Source organism: Cherax quadricarinatus, chromosome 61, assembly GCF_038502225.1.
Source record: "Cherax quadricarinatus isolate ZL_2023a chromosome 61, ASM3850222v1, whole genome shotgun sequence".
Classification (NCBI taxonomy): Eukaryota; Metazoa; Arthropoda; class Malacostraca; order Decapoda; family Parastacidae; genus Cherax; species Cherax quadricarinatus.
In genome coordinates, this window is record NC_091352.1 from 13,159,425 (window position 1) to 13,182,450 (window position 23,026).

General features: G+C 41.2%; 1 protein-coding gene across 7 annotated transcripts in view; it reads left to right on the forward strand.

The window, feature by feature from the left end:
- Su(z)12 (Polycomb protein Su(z)12) overlaps positions 1-23,026 on the forward strand; it is a 235,063-nt gene that overhangs the window by 208,339 nt on the left and 3,698 nt on the right. For 5 of the 7 annotated variants that reach the window (XM_053791982.2, XM_070098232.1, XM_053791985.2 and 2 more), the window contains one exon: positions 16,900-17,090. In XM_053791982.2, the coding sequence (XP_053647957.1) occupies positions 16,900-17,090 (191 nt within the window). Of the gene's footprint in view, positions 1-16,264; positions 16,871-16,899; positions 17,095-23,026 lie in introns of those variants that run through there. The other 2 variants (XM_070098233.1, XM_053791984.2) reach the window with 2 other exon arrangements.

Genomic DNA, 23,026 nt, shown 5'->3' on the forward strand with positions numbered 1-23,026 from the left:
CCTTTTCCTCCTGAGTAATGTAGGTCCTGCTTGGCATTTTCTTCCAGAACAGGCCTGTTTCATCACAATTAAACACTTGTTCAGGTTTCAGTCCTTCAGTTTCTATGTACTCCTTGAATTCCTGCACATATTTTTCAGCTGCTTTGTGGTCCGAACTGGCAGCCTCACCATGCCTTATCACACTATGGATGCCACTACGCTTCTTAAATCTCTCAAACCAACCTTTGCTGGCCTTAAATTCACTCACATCATCACTAGTTGCAGGCATTTTTTTAATTAAATCCTCATGCAACTTCCTAGCCTTTTCACATATGATCGCTTGAGAGACGCTATCTCCTGCTATCTGTTTTTCATTTATCCACACCAATAAGAGTCTCTCAACATCTTCCATCAATTGCGATCTTTGTTTCGAAAACACAGTTGAACCTTTGGCAAGAACAGCTTCCTTGATTGTCTTTCTGGTGCCCACAATAGTAGCGATGGTTGATTGGGGTTTCTTGTACAGCTTGACTAGGTCGGCTATACGCACTCCACTTTCATACTTATCAATTATCTCTTTCTTCATCTCTATAGTAATTCTTACCCTTTGAGGTGTAGGGTTGGCACTAGAAGCTTTCTTGGGGCCCATGGTCACTTATTTTCCAGAAACAGCACCGAAAATACTGTAATAATACGAAATATTCCGAGTGTATGCTTGGATGTTACCGCGGAGGCTGGCTGGTAAACAATGGGACGGAGCGGCACATGTGAGGCTGGCTGAGGGCACATTGGACGCGTCTCGGACGAAAATCGGTATGCGGGTTTTTAATCGGTATGCGCGGCAAAAATTTTGCGATAAAAGTAATCGTTATGCGGAAAAATCGCTATGCGATGCCATCGTTATGCGGGGGTCCACTGTACTTGGTCTAAGGAATGTTTGCAATGATTTTTTGATAATTTGAAGGAAGAAAAGAGAAATAATTGATCACCTGCTAGAGAAAAAATACACATGGAAGTGAAGGAAACAACTTAAGAAAAAATGTCGAGGATAAGCAGCTTCTCGTGATACAATAAAAGCGGGTAATGGTATGAAGTAATTAAAAATGGCATGCTAGGCTTGGGAGCAAAGACTGCTCAAATCATAGCCAAGAAAAGTGCTATCAGAGACACTATTATTGGTATGGGAATACAGAAAAAAAGACATGGAGCAGACTGGGAGAAGAATGAACATAATAGTTGGGATGTATGGAAAAGGCTACCCATGATGGAAAGAATGTGCAAGGATTGGAGATTTATTAGACATAAGTTGTTACGAGGCATCACATGAAGGACTGCTAGGGATAGTGCTTACTGATCAAAGACTAGACATCTCATTATAAGAGAAATAAAATACTGAAACATGTAATTTTTTTTTTAATTGTGGGACATGCAAGAAAAGATAAGAGTGTGAACTAAAGAAAGGGGCCAGACCAAGGAGAAACGTGATATCTTGCAAACAAATTCCAGCCTACAACTGCACAAAACTTGACAAAAGAAACTTCTCAAGTCACAGCTCACACCATCACAACATGTAGACAAACAACATTTACAGCTCCCTCTTCCTTCCCCCACCACAGCCCCTTATTACCCCAACGCATTTTTCCCATATTTCCGATGTTGAACATCTAAGAAGCACTAAAGTTTTCTTGGAAAATCAGCATGTACTCTAAAGTTCATGTCTTATTAACCTTATGGATCTTCTTTCTTTCAACACATCGGCCGTATCCCACCGAGGTGGGTTGACCCAAAAGGAAAAACAAAAGTTTCTCCTTTTACACTTAGTAATGTATACAGGAGAAGGGGTTACTAGCCCCTTGCTCCCGGCATTTTAGTCGCCTCTTACAACACGCATGGCTTACGGAGGAAGAATTCTGTTCCACTTCCCCATGGAGATAAGAGGAAATAAACAAGAACAAGAACTAAAAAGAAAATAGAAGAAAACACAGAGGGATGTGTATATATAAGCTTGTACATGTATGTGTAGTGTGACCTAAGTGTAAGAAGAAGTAGCAAGATGTATATACCTGAAATCTTGCATGTTTATGAGACAAAAAAGACACCACCACTCCTACCATCATGTATAACAAATACAGGCTTTCGTTTTACACTCACTTGGCAGGACGGTAGTACCTCCCTGGGTGGTTGCTGTCCACCAACCTACTACCTAGGTAATAATAATAATAATAATTAGGTAGTAGGTTGGTAGACAGCAACCACCCAGGGAAGTACTACCGTCCTGCCAGATGACTGTGAAACAAAAACCTGTAACTGTTTTGCATGATGGTAGGATTGCTGGTTTCTTTTTCTGTCTCATAAACACGCTAAGATAACAGGGATATCTTGCTACTCCTACTTACACTTTGGTCACACTTCATAGACACGCACATGCATATATATATATACATACATCTAGGTTTTTCTCCTTTTTCTAAATAGCTCTTGTTCTTTTTATTTCTTCTATTGTCCATGGGGAAGTGGAAAAGAATCTTTCCTCCGTAAGCCATGCGTGTCGTATGAGGCGACTAAAATGCCGGGAGCAATGGGCTAGTAACCCCTTCTCCTGTATACAATTACTAAAAAAGAGAAGAAGAAAAACTTTATAAAACTGGGTTGCTTAAATGTGCGTGGATGTAGTGCGGATGACAAGAAACAGATGATTGCTGATGTTATGAATGAAAAGAAGTTGGATGTCCTGGCCCTAAGCGAAACAAAGCTGAAGGGGGTAGGAGAGTTTCAGTGGGGGGAAATAAATGGGATTAAATCTGGAGTATCTGAGAGAGTTAGAGCAAAGAAAGGGGTAGCAGTAATGTTAAATGATCAGTTATGGAAGGAGAAAAGAGAATATGAATGTGTAAATTCAAGAATTATGTGGATTAAAGTAAAGGTTGGATGCGAGAAGTGGGTCATAATAAGCGTGTATGCACCTGGAGAAGAGAGGAATGCAGAGGAGAGAGAGAGATTTTGGGAGATGTTAAGTGAATGTATAGGAGCCTTTGAACCAAGTGAGAGAGTAATTGTGGTAGGGGACTTGAATGCTAAAGTAGGAGAAACTTTTAGAGAGGGTGTGGTAGGTAAGTTTGGGGTGCCAGGTGTAAATGATAATGGGAGCTCTTTGATTGAACTTTGTATAGAAAGGGGTTTAGTTATAGGTAATACATATTTTAAGAAAAAGAGGATAAATAAGTATACACGATATGATGTAGGGCGAAATGACAGTAGTTTGTTGGATTATGTATTGGTAGATAAAAGACTGTTGAGTAGACTTCAGGATGTACATGTTTATAGAGGGGCCACAGATATATCAGATCACTTTCTAGTTGTAGCTACACTGAGAGTAAAAGGTAGATGGGATACAAGGAGAATAGAAGCATCAGGGAAGAGAGAGGTAAAGGTTTATAAACTAAAAGAGGAGGCAGTTAGGGTAAGATATAAACAGCTATTGGAGGATAGATGGGCTAATGAGAGCATAGGCAATGGGGTCGAAGAGGTATGGGGTAGGTTTAAAAATGTAGTGTTAGAGTGTTCAGCAGAAGTTTGTGGTTACAGGAAAGTGGGTGCAGGAGGGAAGAGGAGCGATTGGTGGAATGATGATGTAAAGAGAGTAGTAAGGGAGAAAAAGTTAGCATATGAGAAGTTTTTTTTTACAAAGTAGAAGTGATGCAAGGAGGGAAGAGTATATGGAGAAAAAGAGAGAAGTTAAGAGAGTGGTGAAGCAATGTAAAAAGAGAGCAAATGAGAGAGTGGGTGAGATGTTATCAACAAATTTTGTTGAAAATAAGAAAAAGTTTTGGAGTGAGATTAACAAGTTAAGAAAGCCTAGAGAACAAATGGATTTGTCAGTTAAAAATAGGAGAGGAGAGTTATTAAATGGAGAGTTAGAGGTATTGGGAAGATGGAAGGAATATTTTGAGGAATTGTTAAATGTTGATGAAGATAGGGAAGCTGTGATTTCGTGTATAGGGCAAGGAGGAATAACATCTTGTAGGAGTGAGGAAGAGCCAGTTGTGAGTGTGGGGGAAGTTCGTGAGGCAGTAGGTAAAATGAAAGGGGGTAAGGCAGCCGGGATTGATGGGATAAAGATAGAAATGTTAAAAGCAGGTGGGGATATAGTTTTGGAGTGGTTGGTGCAATTATTTAATAAATGTATGGAAGAGGGTAAGGTACCTAGGGATTGGCAGAGAGCATGCATAGTTCCTTTGTATAAAGGCAAAGGGGATAAAAGAGAGTGCAAAAATTATAGGGGGATAAGTCTGTTGAGTGTACCTGGTAAAGTGTATGGTAGAGTTATAATTGAAAGAATTAAGAGTAAGACGGAGAATAGGATAGCAGATGAACAAGGAGGCTTTAGGAAAGGTAGGGGGTGTGTGGACCAGGTGTTTACAGTGAAACATATAAGTGAACAGTATTTAGATAAGGCTAAAGAGGTCTTTGTGGCATTTATGGATTTGGAAAAGGCGTATGACAGGGTGGATAGGGGGGCAATGTGGCAGATGTTGCAAGTGTATGGTGTAGGAGGTAGGTTACTGAAAGCAGTGAAGAGTTTTTACGAGGATAGTGAGGCTCAAGTTAGAGTATGTAGGAAAGAGGGAAATTTTTTCCCAGTAAAAGTAGGCCTTAGACAAGGATGTGTGATGTCACCGTGGTTGTTTAATATATTTATAGATGGGGTTGTAAGAGAAGTAAATGCGAGGGTCTTGGCAAGAGGCGTGGAGTTAAAAGATAAAGAATCACACACAAAGTGGGAGTTGTCACAGCTGCTCTTTGCTGATGACACTGTGCTCTTGGGAGATTCTGAAGAGAAGTTGCAGAGATTGGTGGATGAATTTGGTAGGGTGTGCAAAAGAAGAAAATTAAAGGTGAATACAGGAAAGAGTAAGGTTATGAGGATAACAAAAAGATTAGGTGATGAAAGATTGAATATCAGATTGGAGGGAGAGAGTATGGAGGAGGTGAACGTATTCAGATATTTGGGAGTGGACGTGTCAGCGGATGGGTCTATGAAAGATGAGGTGAATCATAGAATTGATGAGGGAAAAAGAGTGAGTGGTGCACTTAGGAGTCTGTGGAGACAAAGAACTTTGTCCTTGGAGGCAAAGAGGGGAATGTATGAGAGTATAGTTTTACCAACGCTCTTATATGGGTGTGAAGCGTGGGTGATGAATGTTGCAGCGAGGAGAAGGCTGGAGGCAGTGGAGATGTCATGTCTGAGGGCAATGTGTGGTGTGAATATAATGCAGAGAATTCGTAGTTTGGAAGTTAGGAGGAGGTGCGGGATTACCAAAACTGTTGTCCAGAGGGCTGAGGAAGGGTTGTTGAGGTGGTTCGGACATGTAGAGAGAATGGAGCGAAACAGAATGACTTCAAGAGTGTATCAGTCTGTAGTGGAAGGAAGGCGGGGTAGGGGTCGGCCTAGGAAGGGTTGGAGGGAGGGGGTAAAGGAGGTTTTGTGTGCGAGGGGCTTGGACTTCCAGCAGGCATGCGTGAGCGTGTTTGATAGGAGTGAATGGAGACAAATGGTTTTTAATACTTGACGTGCTGTTGGAGTGTGAGCAAAGTAACATTTATGAAGGGATTCAGGGAAACCGGCAGGCCGGACTTGAGTCCTGGAGATGGGAAGTACAGTGCCTGCACTCTGAAGGATGGGTGTTAATGTTGCAGTTTAAAAACTGTAGTGTAAAGCACCCTTCTGGCAAGACAGTGATGGAGTGAATGATGGTGAAAGTTTTTCTTTTTCGGGCCACCCTGCCTTGGTGGGAATCGGCCGGTGTGATAATAAAAAATAATAAAAAAATAATAATAATAATAATAATAACCACCCAGGGAGGTACTACTGTCCTGCCAAGTGAGTGTAAAAGGAAGGCCTGTAATTGTTTTACATGATGATAGGATTGCTGGTGTTTTTTTTTCTGTCTCATAAACATGCAAGATTTCAGGTACATCTTGCAACTTCTACTTACACTTAACCCCTTGACTGTCGAAACCCCAAATCCTGAGGTGTCTCCTGGTGTCGAAAATTTAAAAAAAAAAAAAACTAATTTTTTCTTATGAAATGATAGAGAATCTTTTCCTGATAGTAATGACACCAAAAGAACGAAATTTGATGGAAAACTTAAGGAATTACGCTCTCGCAAAGTTAGCAACCTCGATGATATTTACAAATTGGCAATTTCGCCCACTTTGAGCCCTATTTTCGGCTAATTCCATTGTTCCAGTCGACCAAATTCATAGCTATTTCTTTAGAACTCCATTTGTTCTATCGATTGAGTACAAGAAACTGCCCATTTACTGATTTCAACTACCCAATAACGTAGTCAGAAATTTGCAATTTGGCCATTTTCACGCAAAATAAAATATGCCAATTTCAAAATAGTCCAGAATAACCAATGCAGACATTCCTGGCTCAAAAATAACATTTTCTTTGTTCATCAGTCACGTCTCCAGGCATCTCTGATATTACTCTTGCTTTCTGTTTTGAATTTTTATTCAAACAAAAAATAGAAGATTTACTGTTATGCAGACTACTGCAATATTCTAATAATTGTATAAATAATGTCAACCCATTCATGACTGCATATTAGAATGGCTAGTTGGACATTTATTGGACAATAACATCATTTGTTTACTTTTGAACATTGACAAAAATCAAACATTTTCCCTACATTGAGCTCCATTTCAAGGTGCTTTTTGTAGTAAAACCAATCAAAATCACCTCTATTTCTATAATATGTTTTCCATTCTATCAAATGAGGCAAAGAAAACGAGAATACAACCATAAATACTATACGAAAATACACCACAAAGTCTGCGTTTTAATCCAAAAGACGGTAGGAGTTTTTTCTAATTATGCACTGCGTGCTGCAGGATTTTTTTTTATATGGTGCACACTGACCAGACAGACCCATTCTCTCACATGTGGGCCTACCAGCTTTCTCCTGCTTGATTTGAAGCCACTAGAATTTTTGAGTATATATACGTCAAATACGGTGGCTCGTAAGATGTTTGTATACGACCGAAACAGTCAAAGGGTTAAGTCACACTACACATACATGTACACGTTTATGTATACATACTCATCTGAGTTTTCTTTGATTTTATCTTAATAGGTCTTCTTCTTAGTTCTTTTTATTTCATATCCATGGGGAAGTGAAATGAGAATCTTTCCTCCGTAGGCCATGCATGTTGTAAAAGTCAACTAAAATGCCGGGAACAATGGGCTAGTAACCCCTTTTCCTGTTTAGCTTACTAAAAAGAAAACGAAGAAAACTGTCAAAGTGGGATGTTTAAATGTGCATGGGTGTTGTGTGAATGATAAGAAAGAGATGATTGTGGATATTATGAATAAGAAGAAGCTGGATGTCCTGGCTTGAAGTGAAACAAACCTGAAGGGGGTAGGAGAGTTTCAGTGGGGAGAAATAAATGGGATTAGGTCAGGGGTTTCTAATAGAGTTAGAGCTAAAGAAGGAGTAACAATAATGTTGAAGGCTAAGTTGTGGCAGGAAAAGAGGGAATATAAATGTATAAATTCAAGGATTGTGTGGTGTAAAATAAGGGTTGGATGTGAAAAGTGGGTTATAGTAAATGTTTATGCACATAGAGAAGAGAGAAGTGTAGAGGAGAGAGAAAGATTTTGGGAAATGTTGAGTGAGTGCACGTGGAGTTTTGAACCAAGTGAGAGGGTACTTGTGGTTGGGGATCTCAATGCTAAAGTGGGTAAAAATGTTGTGGAGGGAGTAGTAGGTAAATTTGGGGTGCCAGGGGTAAATGAAAATGGGGAGCCTTTAATTGAGCTGTGTGTAGAAAGAGGTTTGGTAATAAGTAATACATGTTTTATGAAAAAGAGGATAAATAAGTATACAAGGTATGATACAGCACGTAATGAAATTAGTTTGTTTGATTATGTATAGGTGGATAAAAGGTTGATGGATAGGCTTAGGATGTACATGTTTATGGAGGGCCAATGGATATTCTTTTTTTTTTTTAGCACACTGGCCGATTCCCACCAAGGCAGGGTGGCCCGAGAAAGAAAAACTTTCACCATCATTCACTCCATCACTGTCTTGCCAGAAGGGCACTTTACACTACAGTTTTTAAACTGCAACATTAGCACCCCTCCTTCAGAGTGCAGGCACTGTACTTCCCATCTCCAGGACTCGAGTCTGGCCTGTGGGTTTCCCTGAATCTCTTCATAAACGTTACTTTGCTCATACTTCAACAGCACATCAAGTATTAAAAACCATTTGTCTCCATTCATTCCTATCAAACACGCTCACGCATGCCCGCTGGAAGTCCAAGCCCCTCGCACACAAAACCTCCTTTACCCCTTCCCTCCAACCTTTCCTAGGCTGACCCCTACCCTGCCTTCCTTCCACTACAGACTGATACACTCTTGAAGTCATTCTGTTTCGCTCCATTCTCTTTACATATCTGAACCACCTCAACAACCCTTCCTCAGCCCTCTCGACAACAGTTTTGGCAATCCCGCACCTCCTCCTAACTTCCAAACTACGAATTCTCTGCATTATATTCACACCACACATTGCCCTCAGACATTACACCTCCACTGTCTCTAGCCTTCTCCTCGCTGCAACATTCATCACCCATGCTTCACACCCATATAAGAGCGTTGGTAAAACTATACTCTCATACATTCCCCTCTTTGCCTCCAAAGACAAAGCTCTTTGTCTCCACAGACTCCTAAGTGCACCGCTCACCCTTTTCCCCTCACCAGTTCTCTGATTCATCTCATCTTTCATAGACCCAATGGATATATCAGATCATTATTTAGTTGTAGCTACAGTTAGAGTAAAAGGTAGATGGGACAAAAGGAAAATGGCAACATGTAAGAGAGAGGTGAAAGTGTATAAACTAAGGGAGGAGGAAGATAGGGTGAGATATAAGCAACTGTTGGCTGAAAGGTGGGCTTGCTCATTTAGAGAAAATGGATCAAAGTAGAATGACATGTGGAGCGTATAAATCTGTAGGGGAAGGAAGGTGGGGTAGGGGTCATCCTCGAAAAGGTTGGAGGGAGGAGGTAAAGGAGGTTTTGTGGGCGAGGGGCTTTGACTTCCAGAAAGCGTGCATGAGCATGTTAGATAGGAGTGAATGGAGACGAATGGTATTTGGGACCTGATGAGCTGTTGGAGAGTGAGCAGGGTAATATTTAGTGAAGGAATTCAGGGAAACCGGTTATTTTTATATAGCAGGACTTGAGTCCTGGGAATGGGAAATACAATGCCTGCACTTTAAAGGAGGGGTTTGGGATATTGGCAGTTTGGAGGGATATGTTGTGTATCTTTATACGTATGTGCTTCTAAACTGTTGTATTCTGAGCACCTCTGCAATAACCATGATTATGTGTGAATGAGGTTAAAGTGTTGAATGATGATGAAAGTATTTTCTTTTTGGGGATTTTCTTTCTTTTTTGGGTCACCATGCCTTGGTGGGAGGCGGCCGACGTGTTGGAAAAAAAAAAAAGTTAATTCGGAAATCTTCAGATTCGGGTTTAGTCTCACTCTGTGGAACGGATTAATTGCGAAAACCTGGGGGTCCACTGTAATAAAAATGAGTGAGCTTCAGTTCCCTAAATTAATAATAATACAGTGGACCCTCATATATCGGCTGTTCCTCTTATTGGCCAACTCGATTATTGGGTGTTTTTTCGGCTTCCTGTTATCGGCCATGTTGGATGCATCTACTGCCAGTCACTAGTGCGTTCCTGAGTTAGTGTGGCTTTCTCTGGGCGAGTGAGGAAGCTTCTGTTCATTCATCCAAACATTTCACTATAATCCATTGTTTTTGGTGGTTATTAACTGCACTGCAAAATAAGTAACCATGGCCCCAAAGAAAGTTCCTAGTAAAGTTCTTTTGGTAAAGAAAGTGAGAAACACAATAGAATTCAAGGCAGGCAGACATAGAGGCAAGGAGTGTAGCAGGCATGCAGGGAGTGTAGCAGGCATGCAGGGAGTGTAGCAGGCATGCAGGGAGTATAGCAGGCATGCAGGGAGTGTAGCAGGCATGCAGGGAGTGTAGCAGGCATGCAGGGAGTGTAGCAGGCATGCAGGGAGTGTAGCAGGCATGCAGGGAGTGTAGCAGGCATGCAGGGAGTGTAGCAGGAGGGCAGAGAGTGTAGCAGAAAGGCAGAAAGTGCTCCAGAATCGGTCTCGTGAAGACGGTACCCTCTAGAGATAATCAGTGACCACTCACCATGAAGACAAGTTTCCCCAGCACTTTGCTGCTTGCTAAAGCTGGGGTGTGGCTCCAATGAACTCTGTTTTCTGCCTCTGACTGTGCTACTGAAGATGCCAAGCATGAAGACACCTCCCTCTCGGGGAGTCAACGCAAGATAGAAGAAGTTACCCTCCAACTGGAGGGCCCAAGAAAGAAGAAAGAAGAATGAAGAAGACGAACGACACCCCCAGCCTGGGGGCCACCGCCGGGTCACCATCTGGAGAAGACCCGGGCCAGAAGTACCGGCGAATCAACAAGAAGAAGGCAGAAAGTGTAGCAGGAAGGCAGGGAATGTAGCAGGCAGGCATAGAGGCGAGTGTAGCAGGCATGCATAGAGGCAAGGAGTGTAGCAGGAAGGCAGGGATTGTAGCAGGGAGTGTAGTAGGCATGCAGGGAGTATAGCAGGAAGGTAGGGAGTGTAGCAGGAAAGCAGGGAGTGTAGTAGGCATGCAGGGAGTGTAGCAGGAAGGTAGGGAGTGTAGCAGGAAGGTAGGAAGTGTAGCAGGAAAGCAGGGAGTGTAGGAATGCAGGGAGTGTAGCAGGAAGGCAGGGAGCATAGGAGGAAGGCAGGGAGTGTAGCAGGCATGCAGGGAGTGTAGCAGGAGAGCAGAGAGTGTAGCAGGAAGGCAGAAAGTGTAGCAGGAAGGCAGGGAGTGTAGCAGGCAGGCATAGAGGCGAGTGTAGCAGGCAGGCATAGAGGCAAGGAGTGTAGAAGGAAGGCAGGGATTGTAGCATGCAGAAAGGGAGTGTAGCAGGAAAGCAGGGAGTGTAGTAGGCATGCAGGGAGTGTAGCAGGCATGCAGGGAGTGTAGCAGGAAGGTAGGGAGTGTAGCAGGAAGGTAGGAAGTGTAGCAGGAAGGTAGGAAGTGTAGCAGGAAGGTAGGAAGTGTAGCAGGCATGCAGGGAGTGTAGTAGGCATGCAGGGAGTGTAGTAGGCATGCAGGGAGTGTAGCAGGAAGGCAGGGAGTGTAGTAGGCATGCAGGGAGTGTAGCAGGAAGGTAGGGAGTGTAGCAGGAAGGTAGGAAGTGTACCAGGAAAGCAGGGAGTGTAGTAGGCATGCAGGGAATGTAGTAGGCATGCAGGGAATGTAGTAGGCATGCAGGGAGTGTAGCAGGAAGGCAGGGAGCGTAGGAGGAAATAAGGGAGTGTACCAGTGTTTATAAGCGATGTATGTTTAATAATAATCACTCTTGGGCACAAATGTTTTATTTTAGGTTAATATAGACATTTTCATTAATCCATATATGTTATTTTCTTCAAAATTATGTAAGAAACAGGTTACATAGCATATAGCATATAAACATGCACTGTTTATGTGCTATCGAGTGAAGAGTCGGGTGGAGAGTAAACATTACGTTTTCTCTGATTAGGCATTAGAGAAAACTGTGAATCTGGCGTCTTGCCCAGTAACCGCCCATCATGTGCGTTTACAATTATCTGCATGAATTATTCATTACTTCTCCCTTTGTTTATGATGGCATCTAAAGGTAGTTGTTAGAAACGATTAAACTCAGTGAACATGGTAATAATATGGCTGTGTAGTGTAATAATATGGCTGTGTAATGTAGCCCGGTGGGGAGGGGCTACATATGTGTACTGTACCTACATCTACCGCTGCCTGCACTGACTTCCTACAAATAAATACTACTTGCCTCTCGCCCTACATTAAGACTACAAATATTTTGAAGTAATGAATGTACTCATTGTTTTCTGTATGTAAAACTATAATTAATCTTTAAAAAATGTATTTTTTGCTAATACTATTTTTGGATGTCAGAAGCAGATTAATTGGATTTACATCAATTCTTATGGGAAATATTTCGGTTTTCGGTTCACCTGGAACGGATTATGGCCGATAACTGAGGGTCCCCCATAATAATAATAATTATTATAATAATAATAATAATGAGGAGCTTCAGAACGCCGCCAACTCAGCGTACTGTGTACTTCACCGTGGAAGCATTTCTCTCGTGTTTTGCTTGCATTTTGTGCAGTTATTTTGTGGTGGTTCAATATATTTATAGATGAGGTTGTAAGAGAAGTGAATGCTAGGGTCTTGGCAAAAGGTGTGGAGTTAAAAGATAAAGAATCAAACACAAAGTGGGAGTTTTCACAGTTGCTCTTTGCTGATGACTCTGTGCTTTTGGGAGATTCTGAAGAGAAGTTGCAGAGGTTGGTGGATGAATTTGGTAGGGTATGTAAAAGAAGAAAATTAAAAGTGAATATAGGAAAGACTAAGGTTATGAGGATAAAAAGATTAAGTGACAAGAGATTGGATATCAGATTGGAGGGAGAGAATATGGAGGAGGTGAATGTATTCAGATATTTAGGAGTGGACATGTCAGCAGATGGGTCTAGAACTGATGAGAGGAAAAGGGTGAGTGGTGCACTTAGGAGTCTGTGGAGACAAAGTACTTTGTCCGTGGAAGCAAAGAGGGGAATGTATGAGTATAGTTGTACCAACACTCTTGTATGGGTGTGAAGCATGGGTGATGAATGTTGCAATGAGGAGAAGGTTGGAGGCAGTGGAGATGTCATGTCTGAGGGCAACGTGTAGTGTGAATATAATGTAGAGAATTCGTAGTTTGGAAATTAGGAGAAGGTGTGGGATTACCAAAACTATTATCCAGAGGGCTGAGGTGGGGTTGTTGAGGTGGTTCGGACATGTAGAGAGTATGGAACCAAACAGAATGACTTTGAGAGTGTATAAATCTGTAGTGCAGGGAAGGTGGGGTAGGGGTTGGCCTAGGAAGGGTTCGAGGGAGGGGGTAAAGAAGGTTTTGTGTGCGAGGTGCTTGGACTTCCAGCAAGCATGCGTGAGCGTATTTGATAGGAGTGAATGGAGACAAGTGGTTTTTAACCCTTTCAGGGTCCGTCCCGTAGATCTACGGCTTTACGTTCAGGGTCCAAACCGTAGATCTACGCCATGAGCTCAGCTCACTCTGATAAACTGTGAGTGGTACATTTGGGCCTAGATATGAGAGAATACATCTATGTGGTATGTGTGCACCACATAAAACAGATCCTGCAGCACACTGTGTATAATGAGAGAAAAAAAATGAAATCATGATTTTTCGATTAAAACAGCAACTTTGCAGTGTTTTTTCGTATGTTTTTTATAGTTGTATTTGCGATTTCTTGGTCTCGTTTGATAGAATGGAAGACATATTACAGAAATAGAGATGACTTTGACTGGTTTTAGCACTGGAAATGGCTTGAAACTGAGCTCAAAGTAGCAGAAATGTTAAATTTTTGCCGATATTCATGAGTAAACAAACGACCTCACACGTCTAATACACGTCAGCTGGTGGGTCTAATATACATTCACAAATATGGTGATGATATTTATACAATTATTACAGTATTGCATAACAGTAAATCTTCTATTTTTTGGTGTGAATAAAAATTCATTATGTGAATAAAAAATCAAAATGGAATTTATTTGTAAAGCCTCAACACATAACTAATGAACAGAGGAAATGTTAGTTTAGTGCCAGGAATGCCTACATTGTTCATTCTGGACCCTATTTTGAAATTGGAATATTTTGAACTTTGTGTTAAATTGGCCAAATTAACAATTTCTGATCACTTTATTTTGCAGTTGAAACAGTTGACTTGGCGATTTCTTGTGCTCAATCGATAGAATAGAAGTAATACTAGTGAAATAGCTAAGAATTTGGTTGATTGGAATAATGTAATTGGCCTAAAATGGGAGTCAAAGTCGGCAAAATCGCCGATTCGTAAATATCGCTGACACATCAAAATTCGCGAGAGCATAATTTCGTCAATTTTCCACCAAATTTCGTACTTTTTGTTTTATTACCTTCACAAAAAGATTCTCTACGATTTCAGAAGAAAAAATAACAAATTTTTTTTTTTTAAATTCTTGGACACTGGTGCGTGACTCCAGATTTGGGCCTTGGACCCTGAAAGGGTTAATACTTGATGTGCTGTTGGAGTGTGAGCAAAGTAACATTTATGAAGGGATTCAGGGAAACTGGCAGGCCGGACTTGAGTCCTGGAGATGGGAAGTACAGTATCTACACTCTGAAGGAGGGGTGTTAATGTTGTAGTTTTATAACTGTAGTGTAAAGCACCCCTCTGGCAAGACAGTGATGGAGTGAATGATTAAAGTTTTTCTTTTTCGGGCCACCCTGCCTTGGTGGGAATCAGTCGATGTGTTAATACAATAAAAATAATTTTGCCAAATTTCTTTTTTCTAACCATGGGTCCTAAGAAAGTAAGTGCAAAGGACAGTGCTGAGAAGAAAAAGAGGGTGATGTCCGTGGAATTAAAGCATGAAATCATAGATAAACAAGCAAGGTGTGCAGGTTTGGGTTGAGGGGGAAGTGGGGGAAGCTCGCTCGTAACTCGGAGCAAAAAATCGACCAAGCGATGGCTCGTATCTCGAAAAACTCGTATGTTGGGACACTCCTAAGTCAAGGTTCCACTGTAATGTTCTGATCTAGCTAATACTGACATTCCTAGAAACAAATGTCCAAAAAGATAGGAAATTTGGGAATGGGGTAACCTATTGAGCATATTTTGAATGAAGTCCTTTGGTTAGTTTTCAATTTAGGGGTGGTGTGCCACCCTCCTGTCCCCCTTGACAAAAAGCATATTGAAAAAAAATTGAATAATTGAAATTAGGAGGTGGTGTGGGGTTAAAAGTATTATCCAGAGGGTTGAGGAGGGGTTGTTGAGGTGGTTCATACATATAGAAAGGATGGAATGAAATAGAATTGACTTGGGGAGCATATAAATCTGTAGTGGAAGGAAGGCAGAGTAGGGATTGGCCTAGGAAAGTTTGGAGGGAATGTGTAGAAGGTTTTGTGTGCAAGGGGCTTGAACTTCCAGCAAGCGTGCGTGAGCGTGTTAGATAGAAGTGAGTGGAGACAAGTGATTTTTATGATTTGATGTGCTGTTGCAGTGTGAGCAAAGTAACATTTATGAAGGGATTCATGGAAACCGGCAAGCTGGGCTTGAGTCCTGGAAGTGGTATGTATGGTGCCTGCACTCTGAAAGAGGGATGTTGATATGTTGCAGTTTTTTTTTTAAATGTAGTGTAGGCAAATCTGGCAAGATAATGGAGTAAACGATGGTGAAAGTATTTCTTTTTTGGGTCACTCTGCCTTTTGGTGGGAAACAACCGATGTGTTAATAAAAAAAAAATGAAGTTGTTTATGAGATGCTCATCTTTTAAAAACCACAGTACAGTGTTCTGTATAAATAAAGCTCATGAATTTGGGGGTTCGACTGTACAAGAGATGCTTTTATAAAATATCCATCCCTGTTTTGCATTATCTCTCATATTTTGCTCTTTTAGGTAGTGTTACACTATCTGAACAGTTGAATTGTGGTTTATGTTAGTGATCATGAAAAAATGTAAAATATGTTTTTTAGATACTTTGTCTTCTCTCCATTTTTGTCTCCATTTTTGGGTTTTATTTCATATCTTCTTGTCCTGTCCTACCTTGGTTTTGAAATGTTTGTATTACACTTTGACACATTTGAAACCCCACTTTTCTTAATGCCCACCTGTGGTTACTCTTGCAAATTCTTTGTGCCCTCCTCCACCACCCCTAGAAAGGTCGATTAATTGCATTTCATTTAGAACTATTATTTTTAAACCTAAGGCATGCTATATATCTGACCTGCTTGGTTATATGAAGATTGAATATAACAGGTGTCACATTCTAGATGAAGGCTATTTCCTTTGAGGAAGGGAAGCTTCCGGTGGGGGCATATGTTTTCATATACAGTGGAACCTCGGTTTTCGTCATTAATTCGTTCCAGAAAGTCTGACGAAAACTGAGTTCGACAAAAACTGAAGCAATATTTCCCATAAGAAATAATGTAAATCCAGTTAGTCCGTTCCAGACACCCAAAAGTATTAACAAAAAAATACATTTTGTAGATAATAACTATAGTTTTACATATAGAAAACAATGAGAAATAAATATAAAGGACTTGAAATGGTTAAATGAACATTTAACATCACTTTTACCTTTATTGAAGGCTCTTGTTGGCGCATGGAAGATGGCAAGGATGGGAGAGGGAGGAGAAGTTATCTCTACCACCATCACAACCACCCTCTACCACCATCACAACCACCCTCTACCACCATCACAACCACCCTCTACCACCATCACAACCACCCTCTACCACCATCACAACCACCCTCTACCACCATCACTTCCACCCTCTACCACCATCATAACCATTACCACCATCACTACCACTGCCACCTTCTACCACCTTCACTACCGCTGCCACCTTCTACCACCATCACTACCGCTGCCACCCTCTACCACCATCACTACCATCCTCTACCAACGAGAAACAAAGCCAGACTGACTCAGAATGCGTGGGATGCTTTGTGTGGGCGTGGGCAGGCAAGTTCAGTATGGTGGACCACTGTCATCTCGATGAAAACCGAGGTGATGAACGAAAACTGGGACAAAATTTTGACGAAAAAAGTCGTCAAAAACCGAATTCGACGCAAACCAGGGCAAACGAAAACCGAGGTTCCACTGTACATTAGTTACCTTTGATACTACTAACACGAATATTGACAAGTGACAATTTCTAAAAATGCAGAATTAATACATATCTGTGCTGTTATCTGATACTAATGTTTTTCATTTACCAAGAATGCAAGATCCAAGTGTTCAGAAGCAGTTAGCAGCAAGTTGGGAGGAGCAGCGTAGATCATCAAAGAAGCTTTTTTCATCCTATAATGGTTCCTCAAGCTCATTCGTCTCACCAGTGAAGCAGGAGTCAACATGCTCCTCAGCAACCAGCAATGGGTTGACCGAGGAGAGCAAAAGTTCTCCCACCAAAAGCAAGTGAGATTACTCTTCGTATTTTTTTTTTTTTCCATTCCTGATGCTTCATTATTTTGTAAATGTTTTCTACATTTCAAGTATTCCTTTATCATGTTAATCCTGCTTGCTTCTCCCATTTGCCAAATAGACTTTTTTTTTTATCTCCGACGTGAGAGTTTAATTGCTATTTACTGCCTCCTTACCAACGCTCTTTTATGGGTGTGAAGCATGGGTGGTGAATGTTGCAACAAGGAGAAGGCTGGAGGCAGTGGAGATGTCACGTCAGAGTGCAGTATGTGGTGTGAATATAATGCAGAGAATCTGTAGTTTGGAAATAAGGAGGTGCGGGTTACTAAAAGTATTATCCAGAGAGCTGAGGAGGTTGTTGAAGTTGTTTGTACACTTGGAGAGGATGGAACAAAATAAAATGACTTGGAGAGCATATATATCTGTAGTGGAAGGAACATAGGGTAGGGGTTGACCTAGGAAGGGTTGGAGGGAGGGGGTACAGAAGGTTTTGTGTGCGAGGGGCTTGGACTTTCGGCAAGCATGCATGAGCATGTTAGATAGAAGTGAAGACAAGTGGTTTTTAGGACATGACGTGCTGTTGGAGTGTGAGCAAGGTAACACTTATGAAGGAATTCAGGGAAACCAGCAGGCCGGACTTGAGTCCAGGAGGTGGGAAGTATAGTGCCTGCACTCTGACGGAGGGGTGTTAACCCTTTGAGGGTCCGAGCCTTAGTTCTACACCTTGTCCACAGGGTCCAAGAATTTAAAAAAAAGTTTTACTATTTTTTCTTATGAAATGGTAAAGTTTTTCTGAAGGTGATAAAACAAAAAGTATGAAATTTAATGGAAAATTCATGAAATTACACTTGCGAATTTTGCTGTGTCAGAGATATTTACACATCGGCAATTTTGTCCACTTGACTCCTCTTTTTAGCCAAGTCAACCAGATTCTTAGCTACTTCGCTAGTATTACTTCTATTTTATTGAAATAGAGAAACTGCCCAATCAACTGTTTCAACTGCCCAATAAAGTGATCAGAAATTGGTAATTTGGCCAATTTCACATAAAGTTCAAAATATTCCAATTTCAAAATAGGGTCCAGAATAAGCAATGCAGGTATTTCTGGCACTAAAATAACATTTCCTCTGTTTATTAGTTATGTTTCCAGGCTTTACGGAAGAATTCCATTTTGATTTTTTATTCACACCAAAAAAGAGAAGATCTGCTGTTATTTTTATTTATTATCACACTGGCCGATTCCCACCAAGGCAGGGTGGCCCGAAAAAGAAAAACTTTCACCATCATTCACTCCACTGTCTTGCCAGAAGGGTGCTTTACACTACAGTTTTTAAACTGCAACATTAACACCCCTCCTTCAGAGTGCAGGCACTGTACTTCCCATCTCCAGGACTCAAGTCCAGCCTGCCGGTTTCCCTGAACCCCTTCATAAATGTTACTTTGCTCACACTCCAACAGCACGTCAAGTATTAAAAACCATTTGTCTCCATTCACTCCTATCAAACACGCTCACGCATACCTGCTGGAAGTCCAAGCCCCTCGCACACAAAACCTCCTTTACCCCCTCTCTCCAACCTTTCCTAGGCCGACCCCTACCCCACCTTCCTTCCACTACAGACTGATACACTCTTGAAGTCATTCTGTTTCGCTCCATTCTCTCTACATGTCCGAACCACCTCAACAACCCTTCCTCAGCCCTCTGGACAACAGTTTTGGTAATCCCACACCTCCTCCTAACTTCCAAACTACGAATTCTCTGCATTATATTCACACCACACATTGCCCTCAGACATGACATCTCCACTGCCTCCAGCCTTCTCCTCGCTGCAACATTCATCACCCATGCTTCACACCCATATAAGAGCGTTGGTAAAACTATACTCTCATACATTCCCCTCTTTGCCTCCAAGGACAAAGTTCTTTGTCTCCACAGACTCCTAAGTGCACCACTCACTCTTTTTCCCTCATCAATTCTATGATTCACCTCATCTTTCATAGACCCATCCGCTGACACGTCCACTCCCAAATATCTGAATACATTCACCTCCTCCATACTCTCTCCCTCCAATCTGATATTCAATCTTTCATCACCTAATCTTTTTGTTATCCTCATAACCTTACTCTTTCCTGTATTCACCTTTAATTTTCTTCTTTTGCACACCCTACCAAATTCATCCACCAATCTCTGCAACTTCTCTTCAGAATCTCCCAAGAGCACAGTGTCATCAGCAAAGAGCAGCTGTGACAACTCCCACTTTGTGTGTGATTCTTTATCTTTTAACTCCACGCCTCTTGTCAAGACCCTCGCATTTACTTCTCTTACAACCCCATCTATAAATATATTAAACAACCACGGTGACATCACACATCCTTGTCTAAGGCCTACTTTTACTGGGAAATAATTTCCCTCTTTCCTATGTACTCTAACTTGAGCCTCACTATCCTCGTAAAAACTCTTCACTGCTTTCAGTAACCTACCTCCTACACCATACACTTGCAACATCTGCCACATTGCCCCCCTATCCACCGTGTCATACGCCTTTTCCAAATCCATAAATGCCACAAAGACCTCTTTAACCTTATCTAAATACTGTTCACTTATATGTTTCACTGTAAACACCTGGTCCACACACCCCCTACGTTTCCTAAAGCCTCCTTGTTCATCTGCTATCCTATTCTCCGTCTTACTCTTAATTCTTTCAATAATAACTCTACCATACACTTTACCAGGTATACTCAGCAGACTTATCCCCCTATAATTTTTGCACTCTCTTTTATCCCCTTTGCCTTTATACAAAGGAACTATGCATGCTCTCTGCCAATCCCTAGGTACCTTACCCTCTTCCATACATATACAATATGCTGTTATGCATACAATATGCTGTTATGCATATTATAATAATTGTATGCATATTATGATCGCATTCGTGAACGTATATTAGACCCACCAGTTGATGTGTATTGGACTCTTGACATCATTTGTTTACTCTTGAACATCGGCAAAAAATGATCATTTCCACTATTTTGAGCTCCATTTCAAGCTATTTTCTTTGTTAAAACCAGTCAAAATCATCTCTATTTCTGTACTATATATTCCATTCTATCAAATGAGACCAAGAAACTGAGAATACAACTGCAAAAGTCTTACAAAAATACACAGCAAAGTCGCTGTTTAATTAAAAAACACGGTCAGTTTTTTTTTTCTCATTATGCACAGGATTTGTTTTATATGGGGCACACTTACCACATAGATCCATTCTTTCATATGTGTGCCCAGCTTGAATCCTGTGGACAAGGCGTAGAACTACGGCTTGGACCCTCAGAGGGTTAATGTTGCAGTTTTATAATCATAGTGTGAATGCACCTCTGGCAAGACAGTGATGGAGTGAATTACGAAAGTTTTTTTCTTTTTCAGGCCACCATGCCTTGGTGGGAAAAGGCTGATGTGTTAATAAAATATAAATAATAAAAATTACTGCCTCCTGCTCTAAGATGGATTGTGCGCGATCAGACATGTGTATCATCATGCCATTACTCTGACATTGTATGTACAGTGGTCCCTTGAGTTATGATTTACCCTCATAGAGGAATTTAGTTTTGAGTCGCAGTGAAAAATTACGACATACAACATGCATTTGATGGTATGATTCATGGGTCACATCCTGGGGAACAAGATTAACCTAAGCTGCCCTTAATTCTCTACATAACCAGGGGCTTTCTATATACAGTAGTATGCTAATGATGTCAACTAAGTCTGTAATAGTTGTATTATGTACTTTTAGAAATAAAGATTATTACTATTATGGTTGGTGCACGTGGGTAGGACTTGGCCAACCTGTGATGGGGTAGCTGGCCTCTTGGACAGTGTCTAAGCCAGTAGGAGTCTGGGGCTGTGAAGGTGGCTTAGCAGTCAATCAGCAGTGGAGTTGAATGTGTGTGTGGTAACATCTCAGCCAATAGCAGAGTTTGTACTATAGTTTGTTTACTCTTCAGTTTGAAGCCATTACAGGTGTTTTCTGCACTAACTCGTGATTATTTACCCTTTATAAGTACTTCTGCATTATAATTATGACGACTTAGTCATCATAACCCCTAAAGTGCACAGTAAATAGGCCATTCCTCTGAAGATCAAGGAAGAAATTAATGCACGAGTATGACTTTCCACAATCAACCATCTCTACTATTATCAAGCAAATAGAAATAATAAAGAATATTAAAATGGCTGATGAATCTAAGGTAAGGTAAAAAGATAGAAGAATTATCACAGAGATGTAAAGACTGTTCTTAATGTAGATAGAGAGAAGCAGCTGAAGGGAGATACATTGTAACACCATCTAACTGTCATGAGTTGGTGCCTCAGTCTTATCCCCAAGTGCCTGTGTAGTACACATTGCACACCTCACAGCTGTCATTGGCAATAGTGCATTTTTGCTTATTTAGGACTTTTTGTGCAAGAACTAAAGGTGCTTCTCAAATTGACCCCTTAAAGGAGGGTTCTTGATTCAAGGAATTAGACTTTTCCTCCTCTTTCTAAGCTCGAACCTGATTGTCTCTCATTCTCCAGGTGCTGTAAAATTTTACCGCTATGCATTAAAAATAATAAATCCACACAAATTATGCCCAACATTAATACATCATTACTGACCAACAATTACATGTCATGGCTGGGAAATTCACCAGTTAGCCTCATACATATAGCCTGTGAACAGTTGACTTTCAAGAAAAGTTATGCACATAGGGACACAAGATAAATCCTTGTCCTTTGCTGCATTATGCATGGATAATGGAACACTTAATGCTGAGGACTGCAGTTAGGTATAAAATGCCCTAGAATCTGAGAGGGTGAAATCAATTAGTGATGCTGTACTGTACTGCAACCCTAAAGATGAAGGAAAGGGAGGAGAAGCTTTACATATTTTGCTAGCTGAGTATATATTTCTAGGCCATCATACGAGCTGTTACAAAAATTTAAATTATTTTCTCATTGACCATGGATTTTCTTTGCCAGATGAATTGTCTGTATCTCCTGGCCAGAACTGATGTAGGTTAAGGGAATACAAGATTATAGTTGCTGTCATGCATTTTATTTATTTTATTTTTATTATCACACCGGCCGATTCCCACCAAGGCAGGGTGGCCCGAAAAAGAAAAACTTTCACCATCATTCACTCCATCACTGTCTTGCCAGAAGGGTGCTTTACACTACAGTTTTTAAACTGCAACATTAACACCCCTCCTTCAGAGTGCAGGCACTGTACTTCCCATCTCCAGGACTCAAGTCCGGCCTGCCGGTTTCCCTGAATCCCTTCATAAATGTTACTTTGCTCACACTCCAACAGCACGTCAAGTATTAAAAACCATTTGTCTCCATTCACTCCTATCAAACACGCTCACGCATGCCTGCTGGAAGTCCAAGCCCCTCACACACAAAACCTCCTTTACCCCCTCCCTCCAACCCTTCCTAGGCCGACCCCTACCCCGCCTTCCTTCCACTACAGACTGATACACTCTTGAAGTCATTCTGTTTCGCTCCATTCTCTCTACATGTCCGAACCACCTCAACAACCCTTCCTCAGCCCTCTGGACAACAGTTTTGGTAATCCCGCACCTCCTCCTAACTTCCAAACTACGAATTCTCTGCATTATAATGCATTTTATTATGTAGCCTAAAACTTGAAGGGTGAACCTAATTAGCTTATTGCAGTAAGTGCCCCTAACTCTGATTATGATATCTACTTTGAGGTTGGTTTTGTGGCCTCTCCTGATCAGTCTCCAGTGTCTTGACAACAATTGTTGGCTCAGGTACAGAAACCCTGTGAAAATTTGAGTTGCCATATCACATTCTCTCTCCCTAGGTTACTGAGACAATAATTGTTCGATTTCTTGATGTACTGTACCTCATAGGGATCTGCCAAGTAGCTTATAT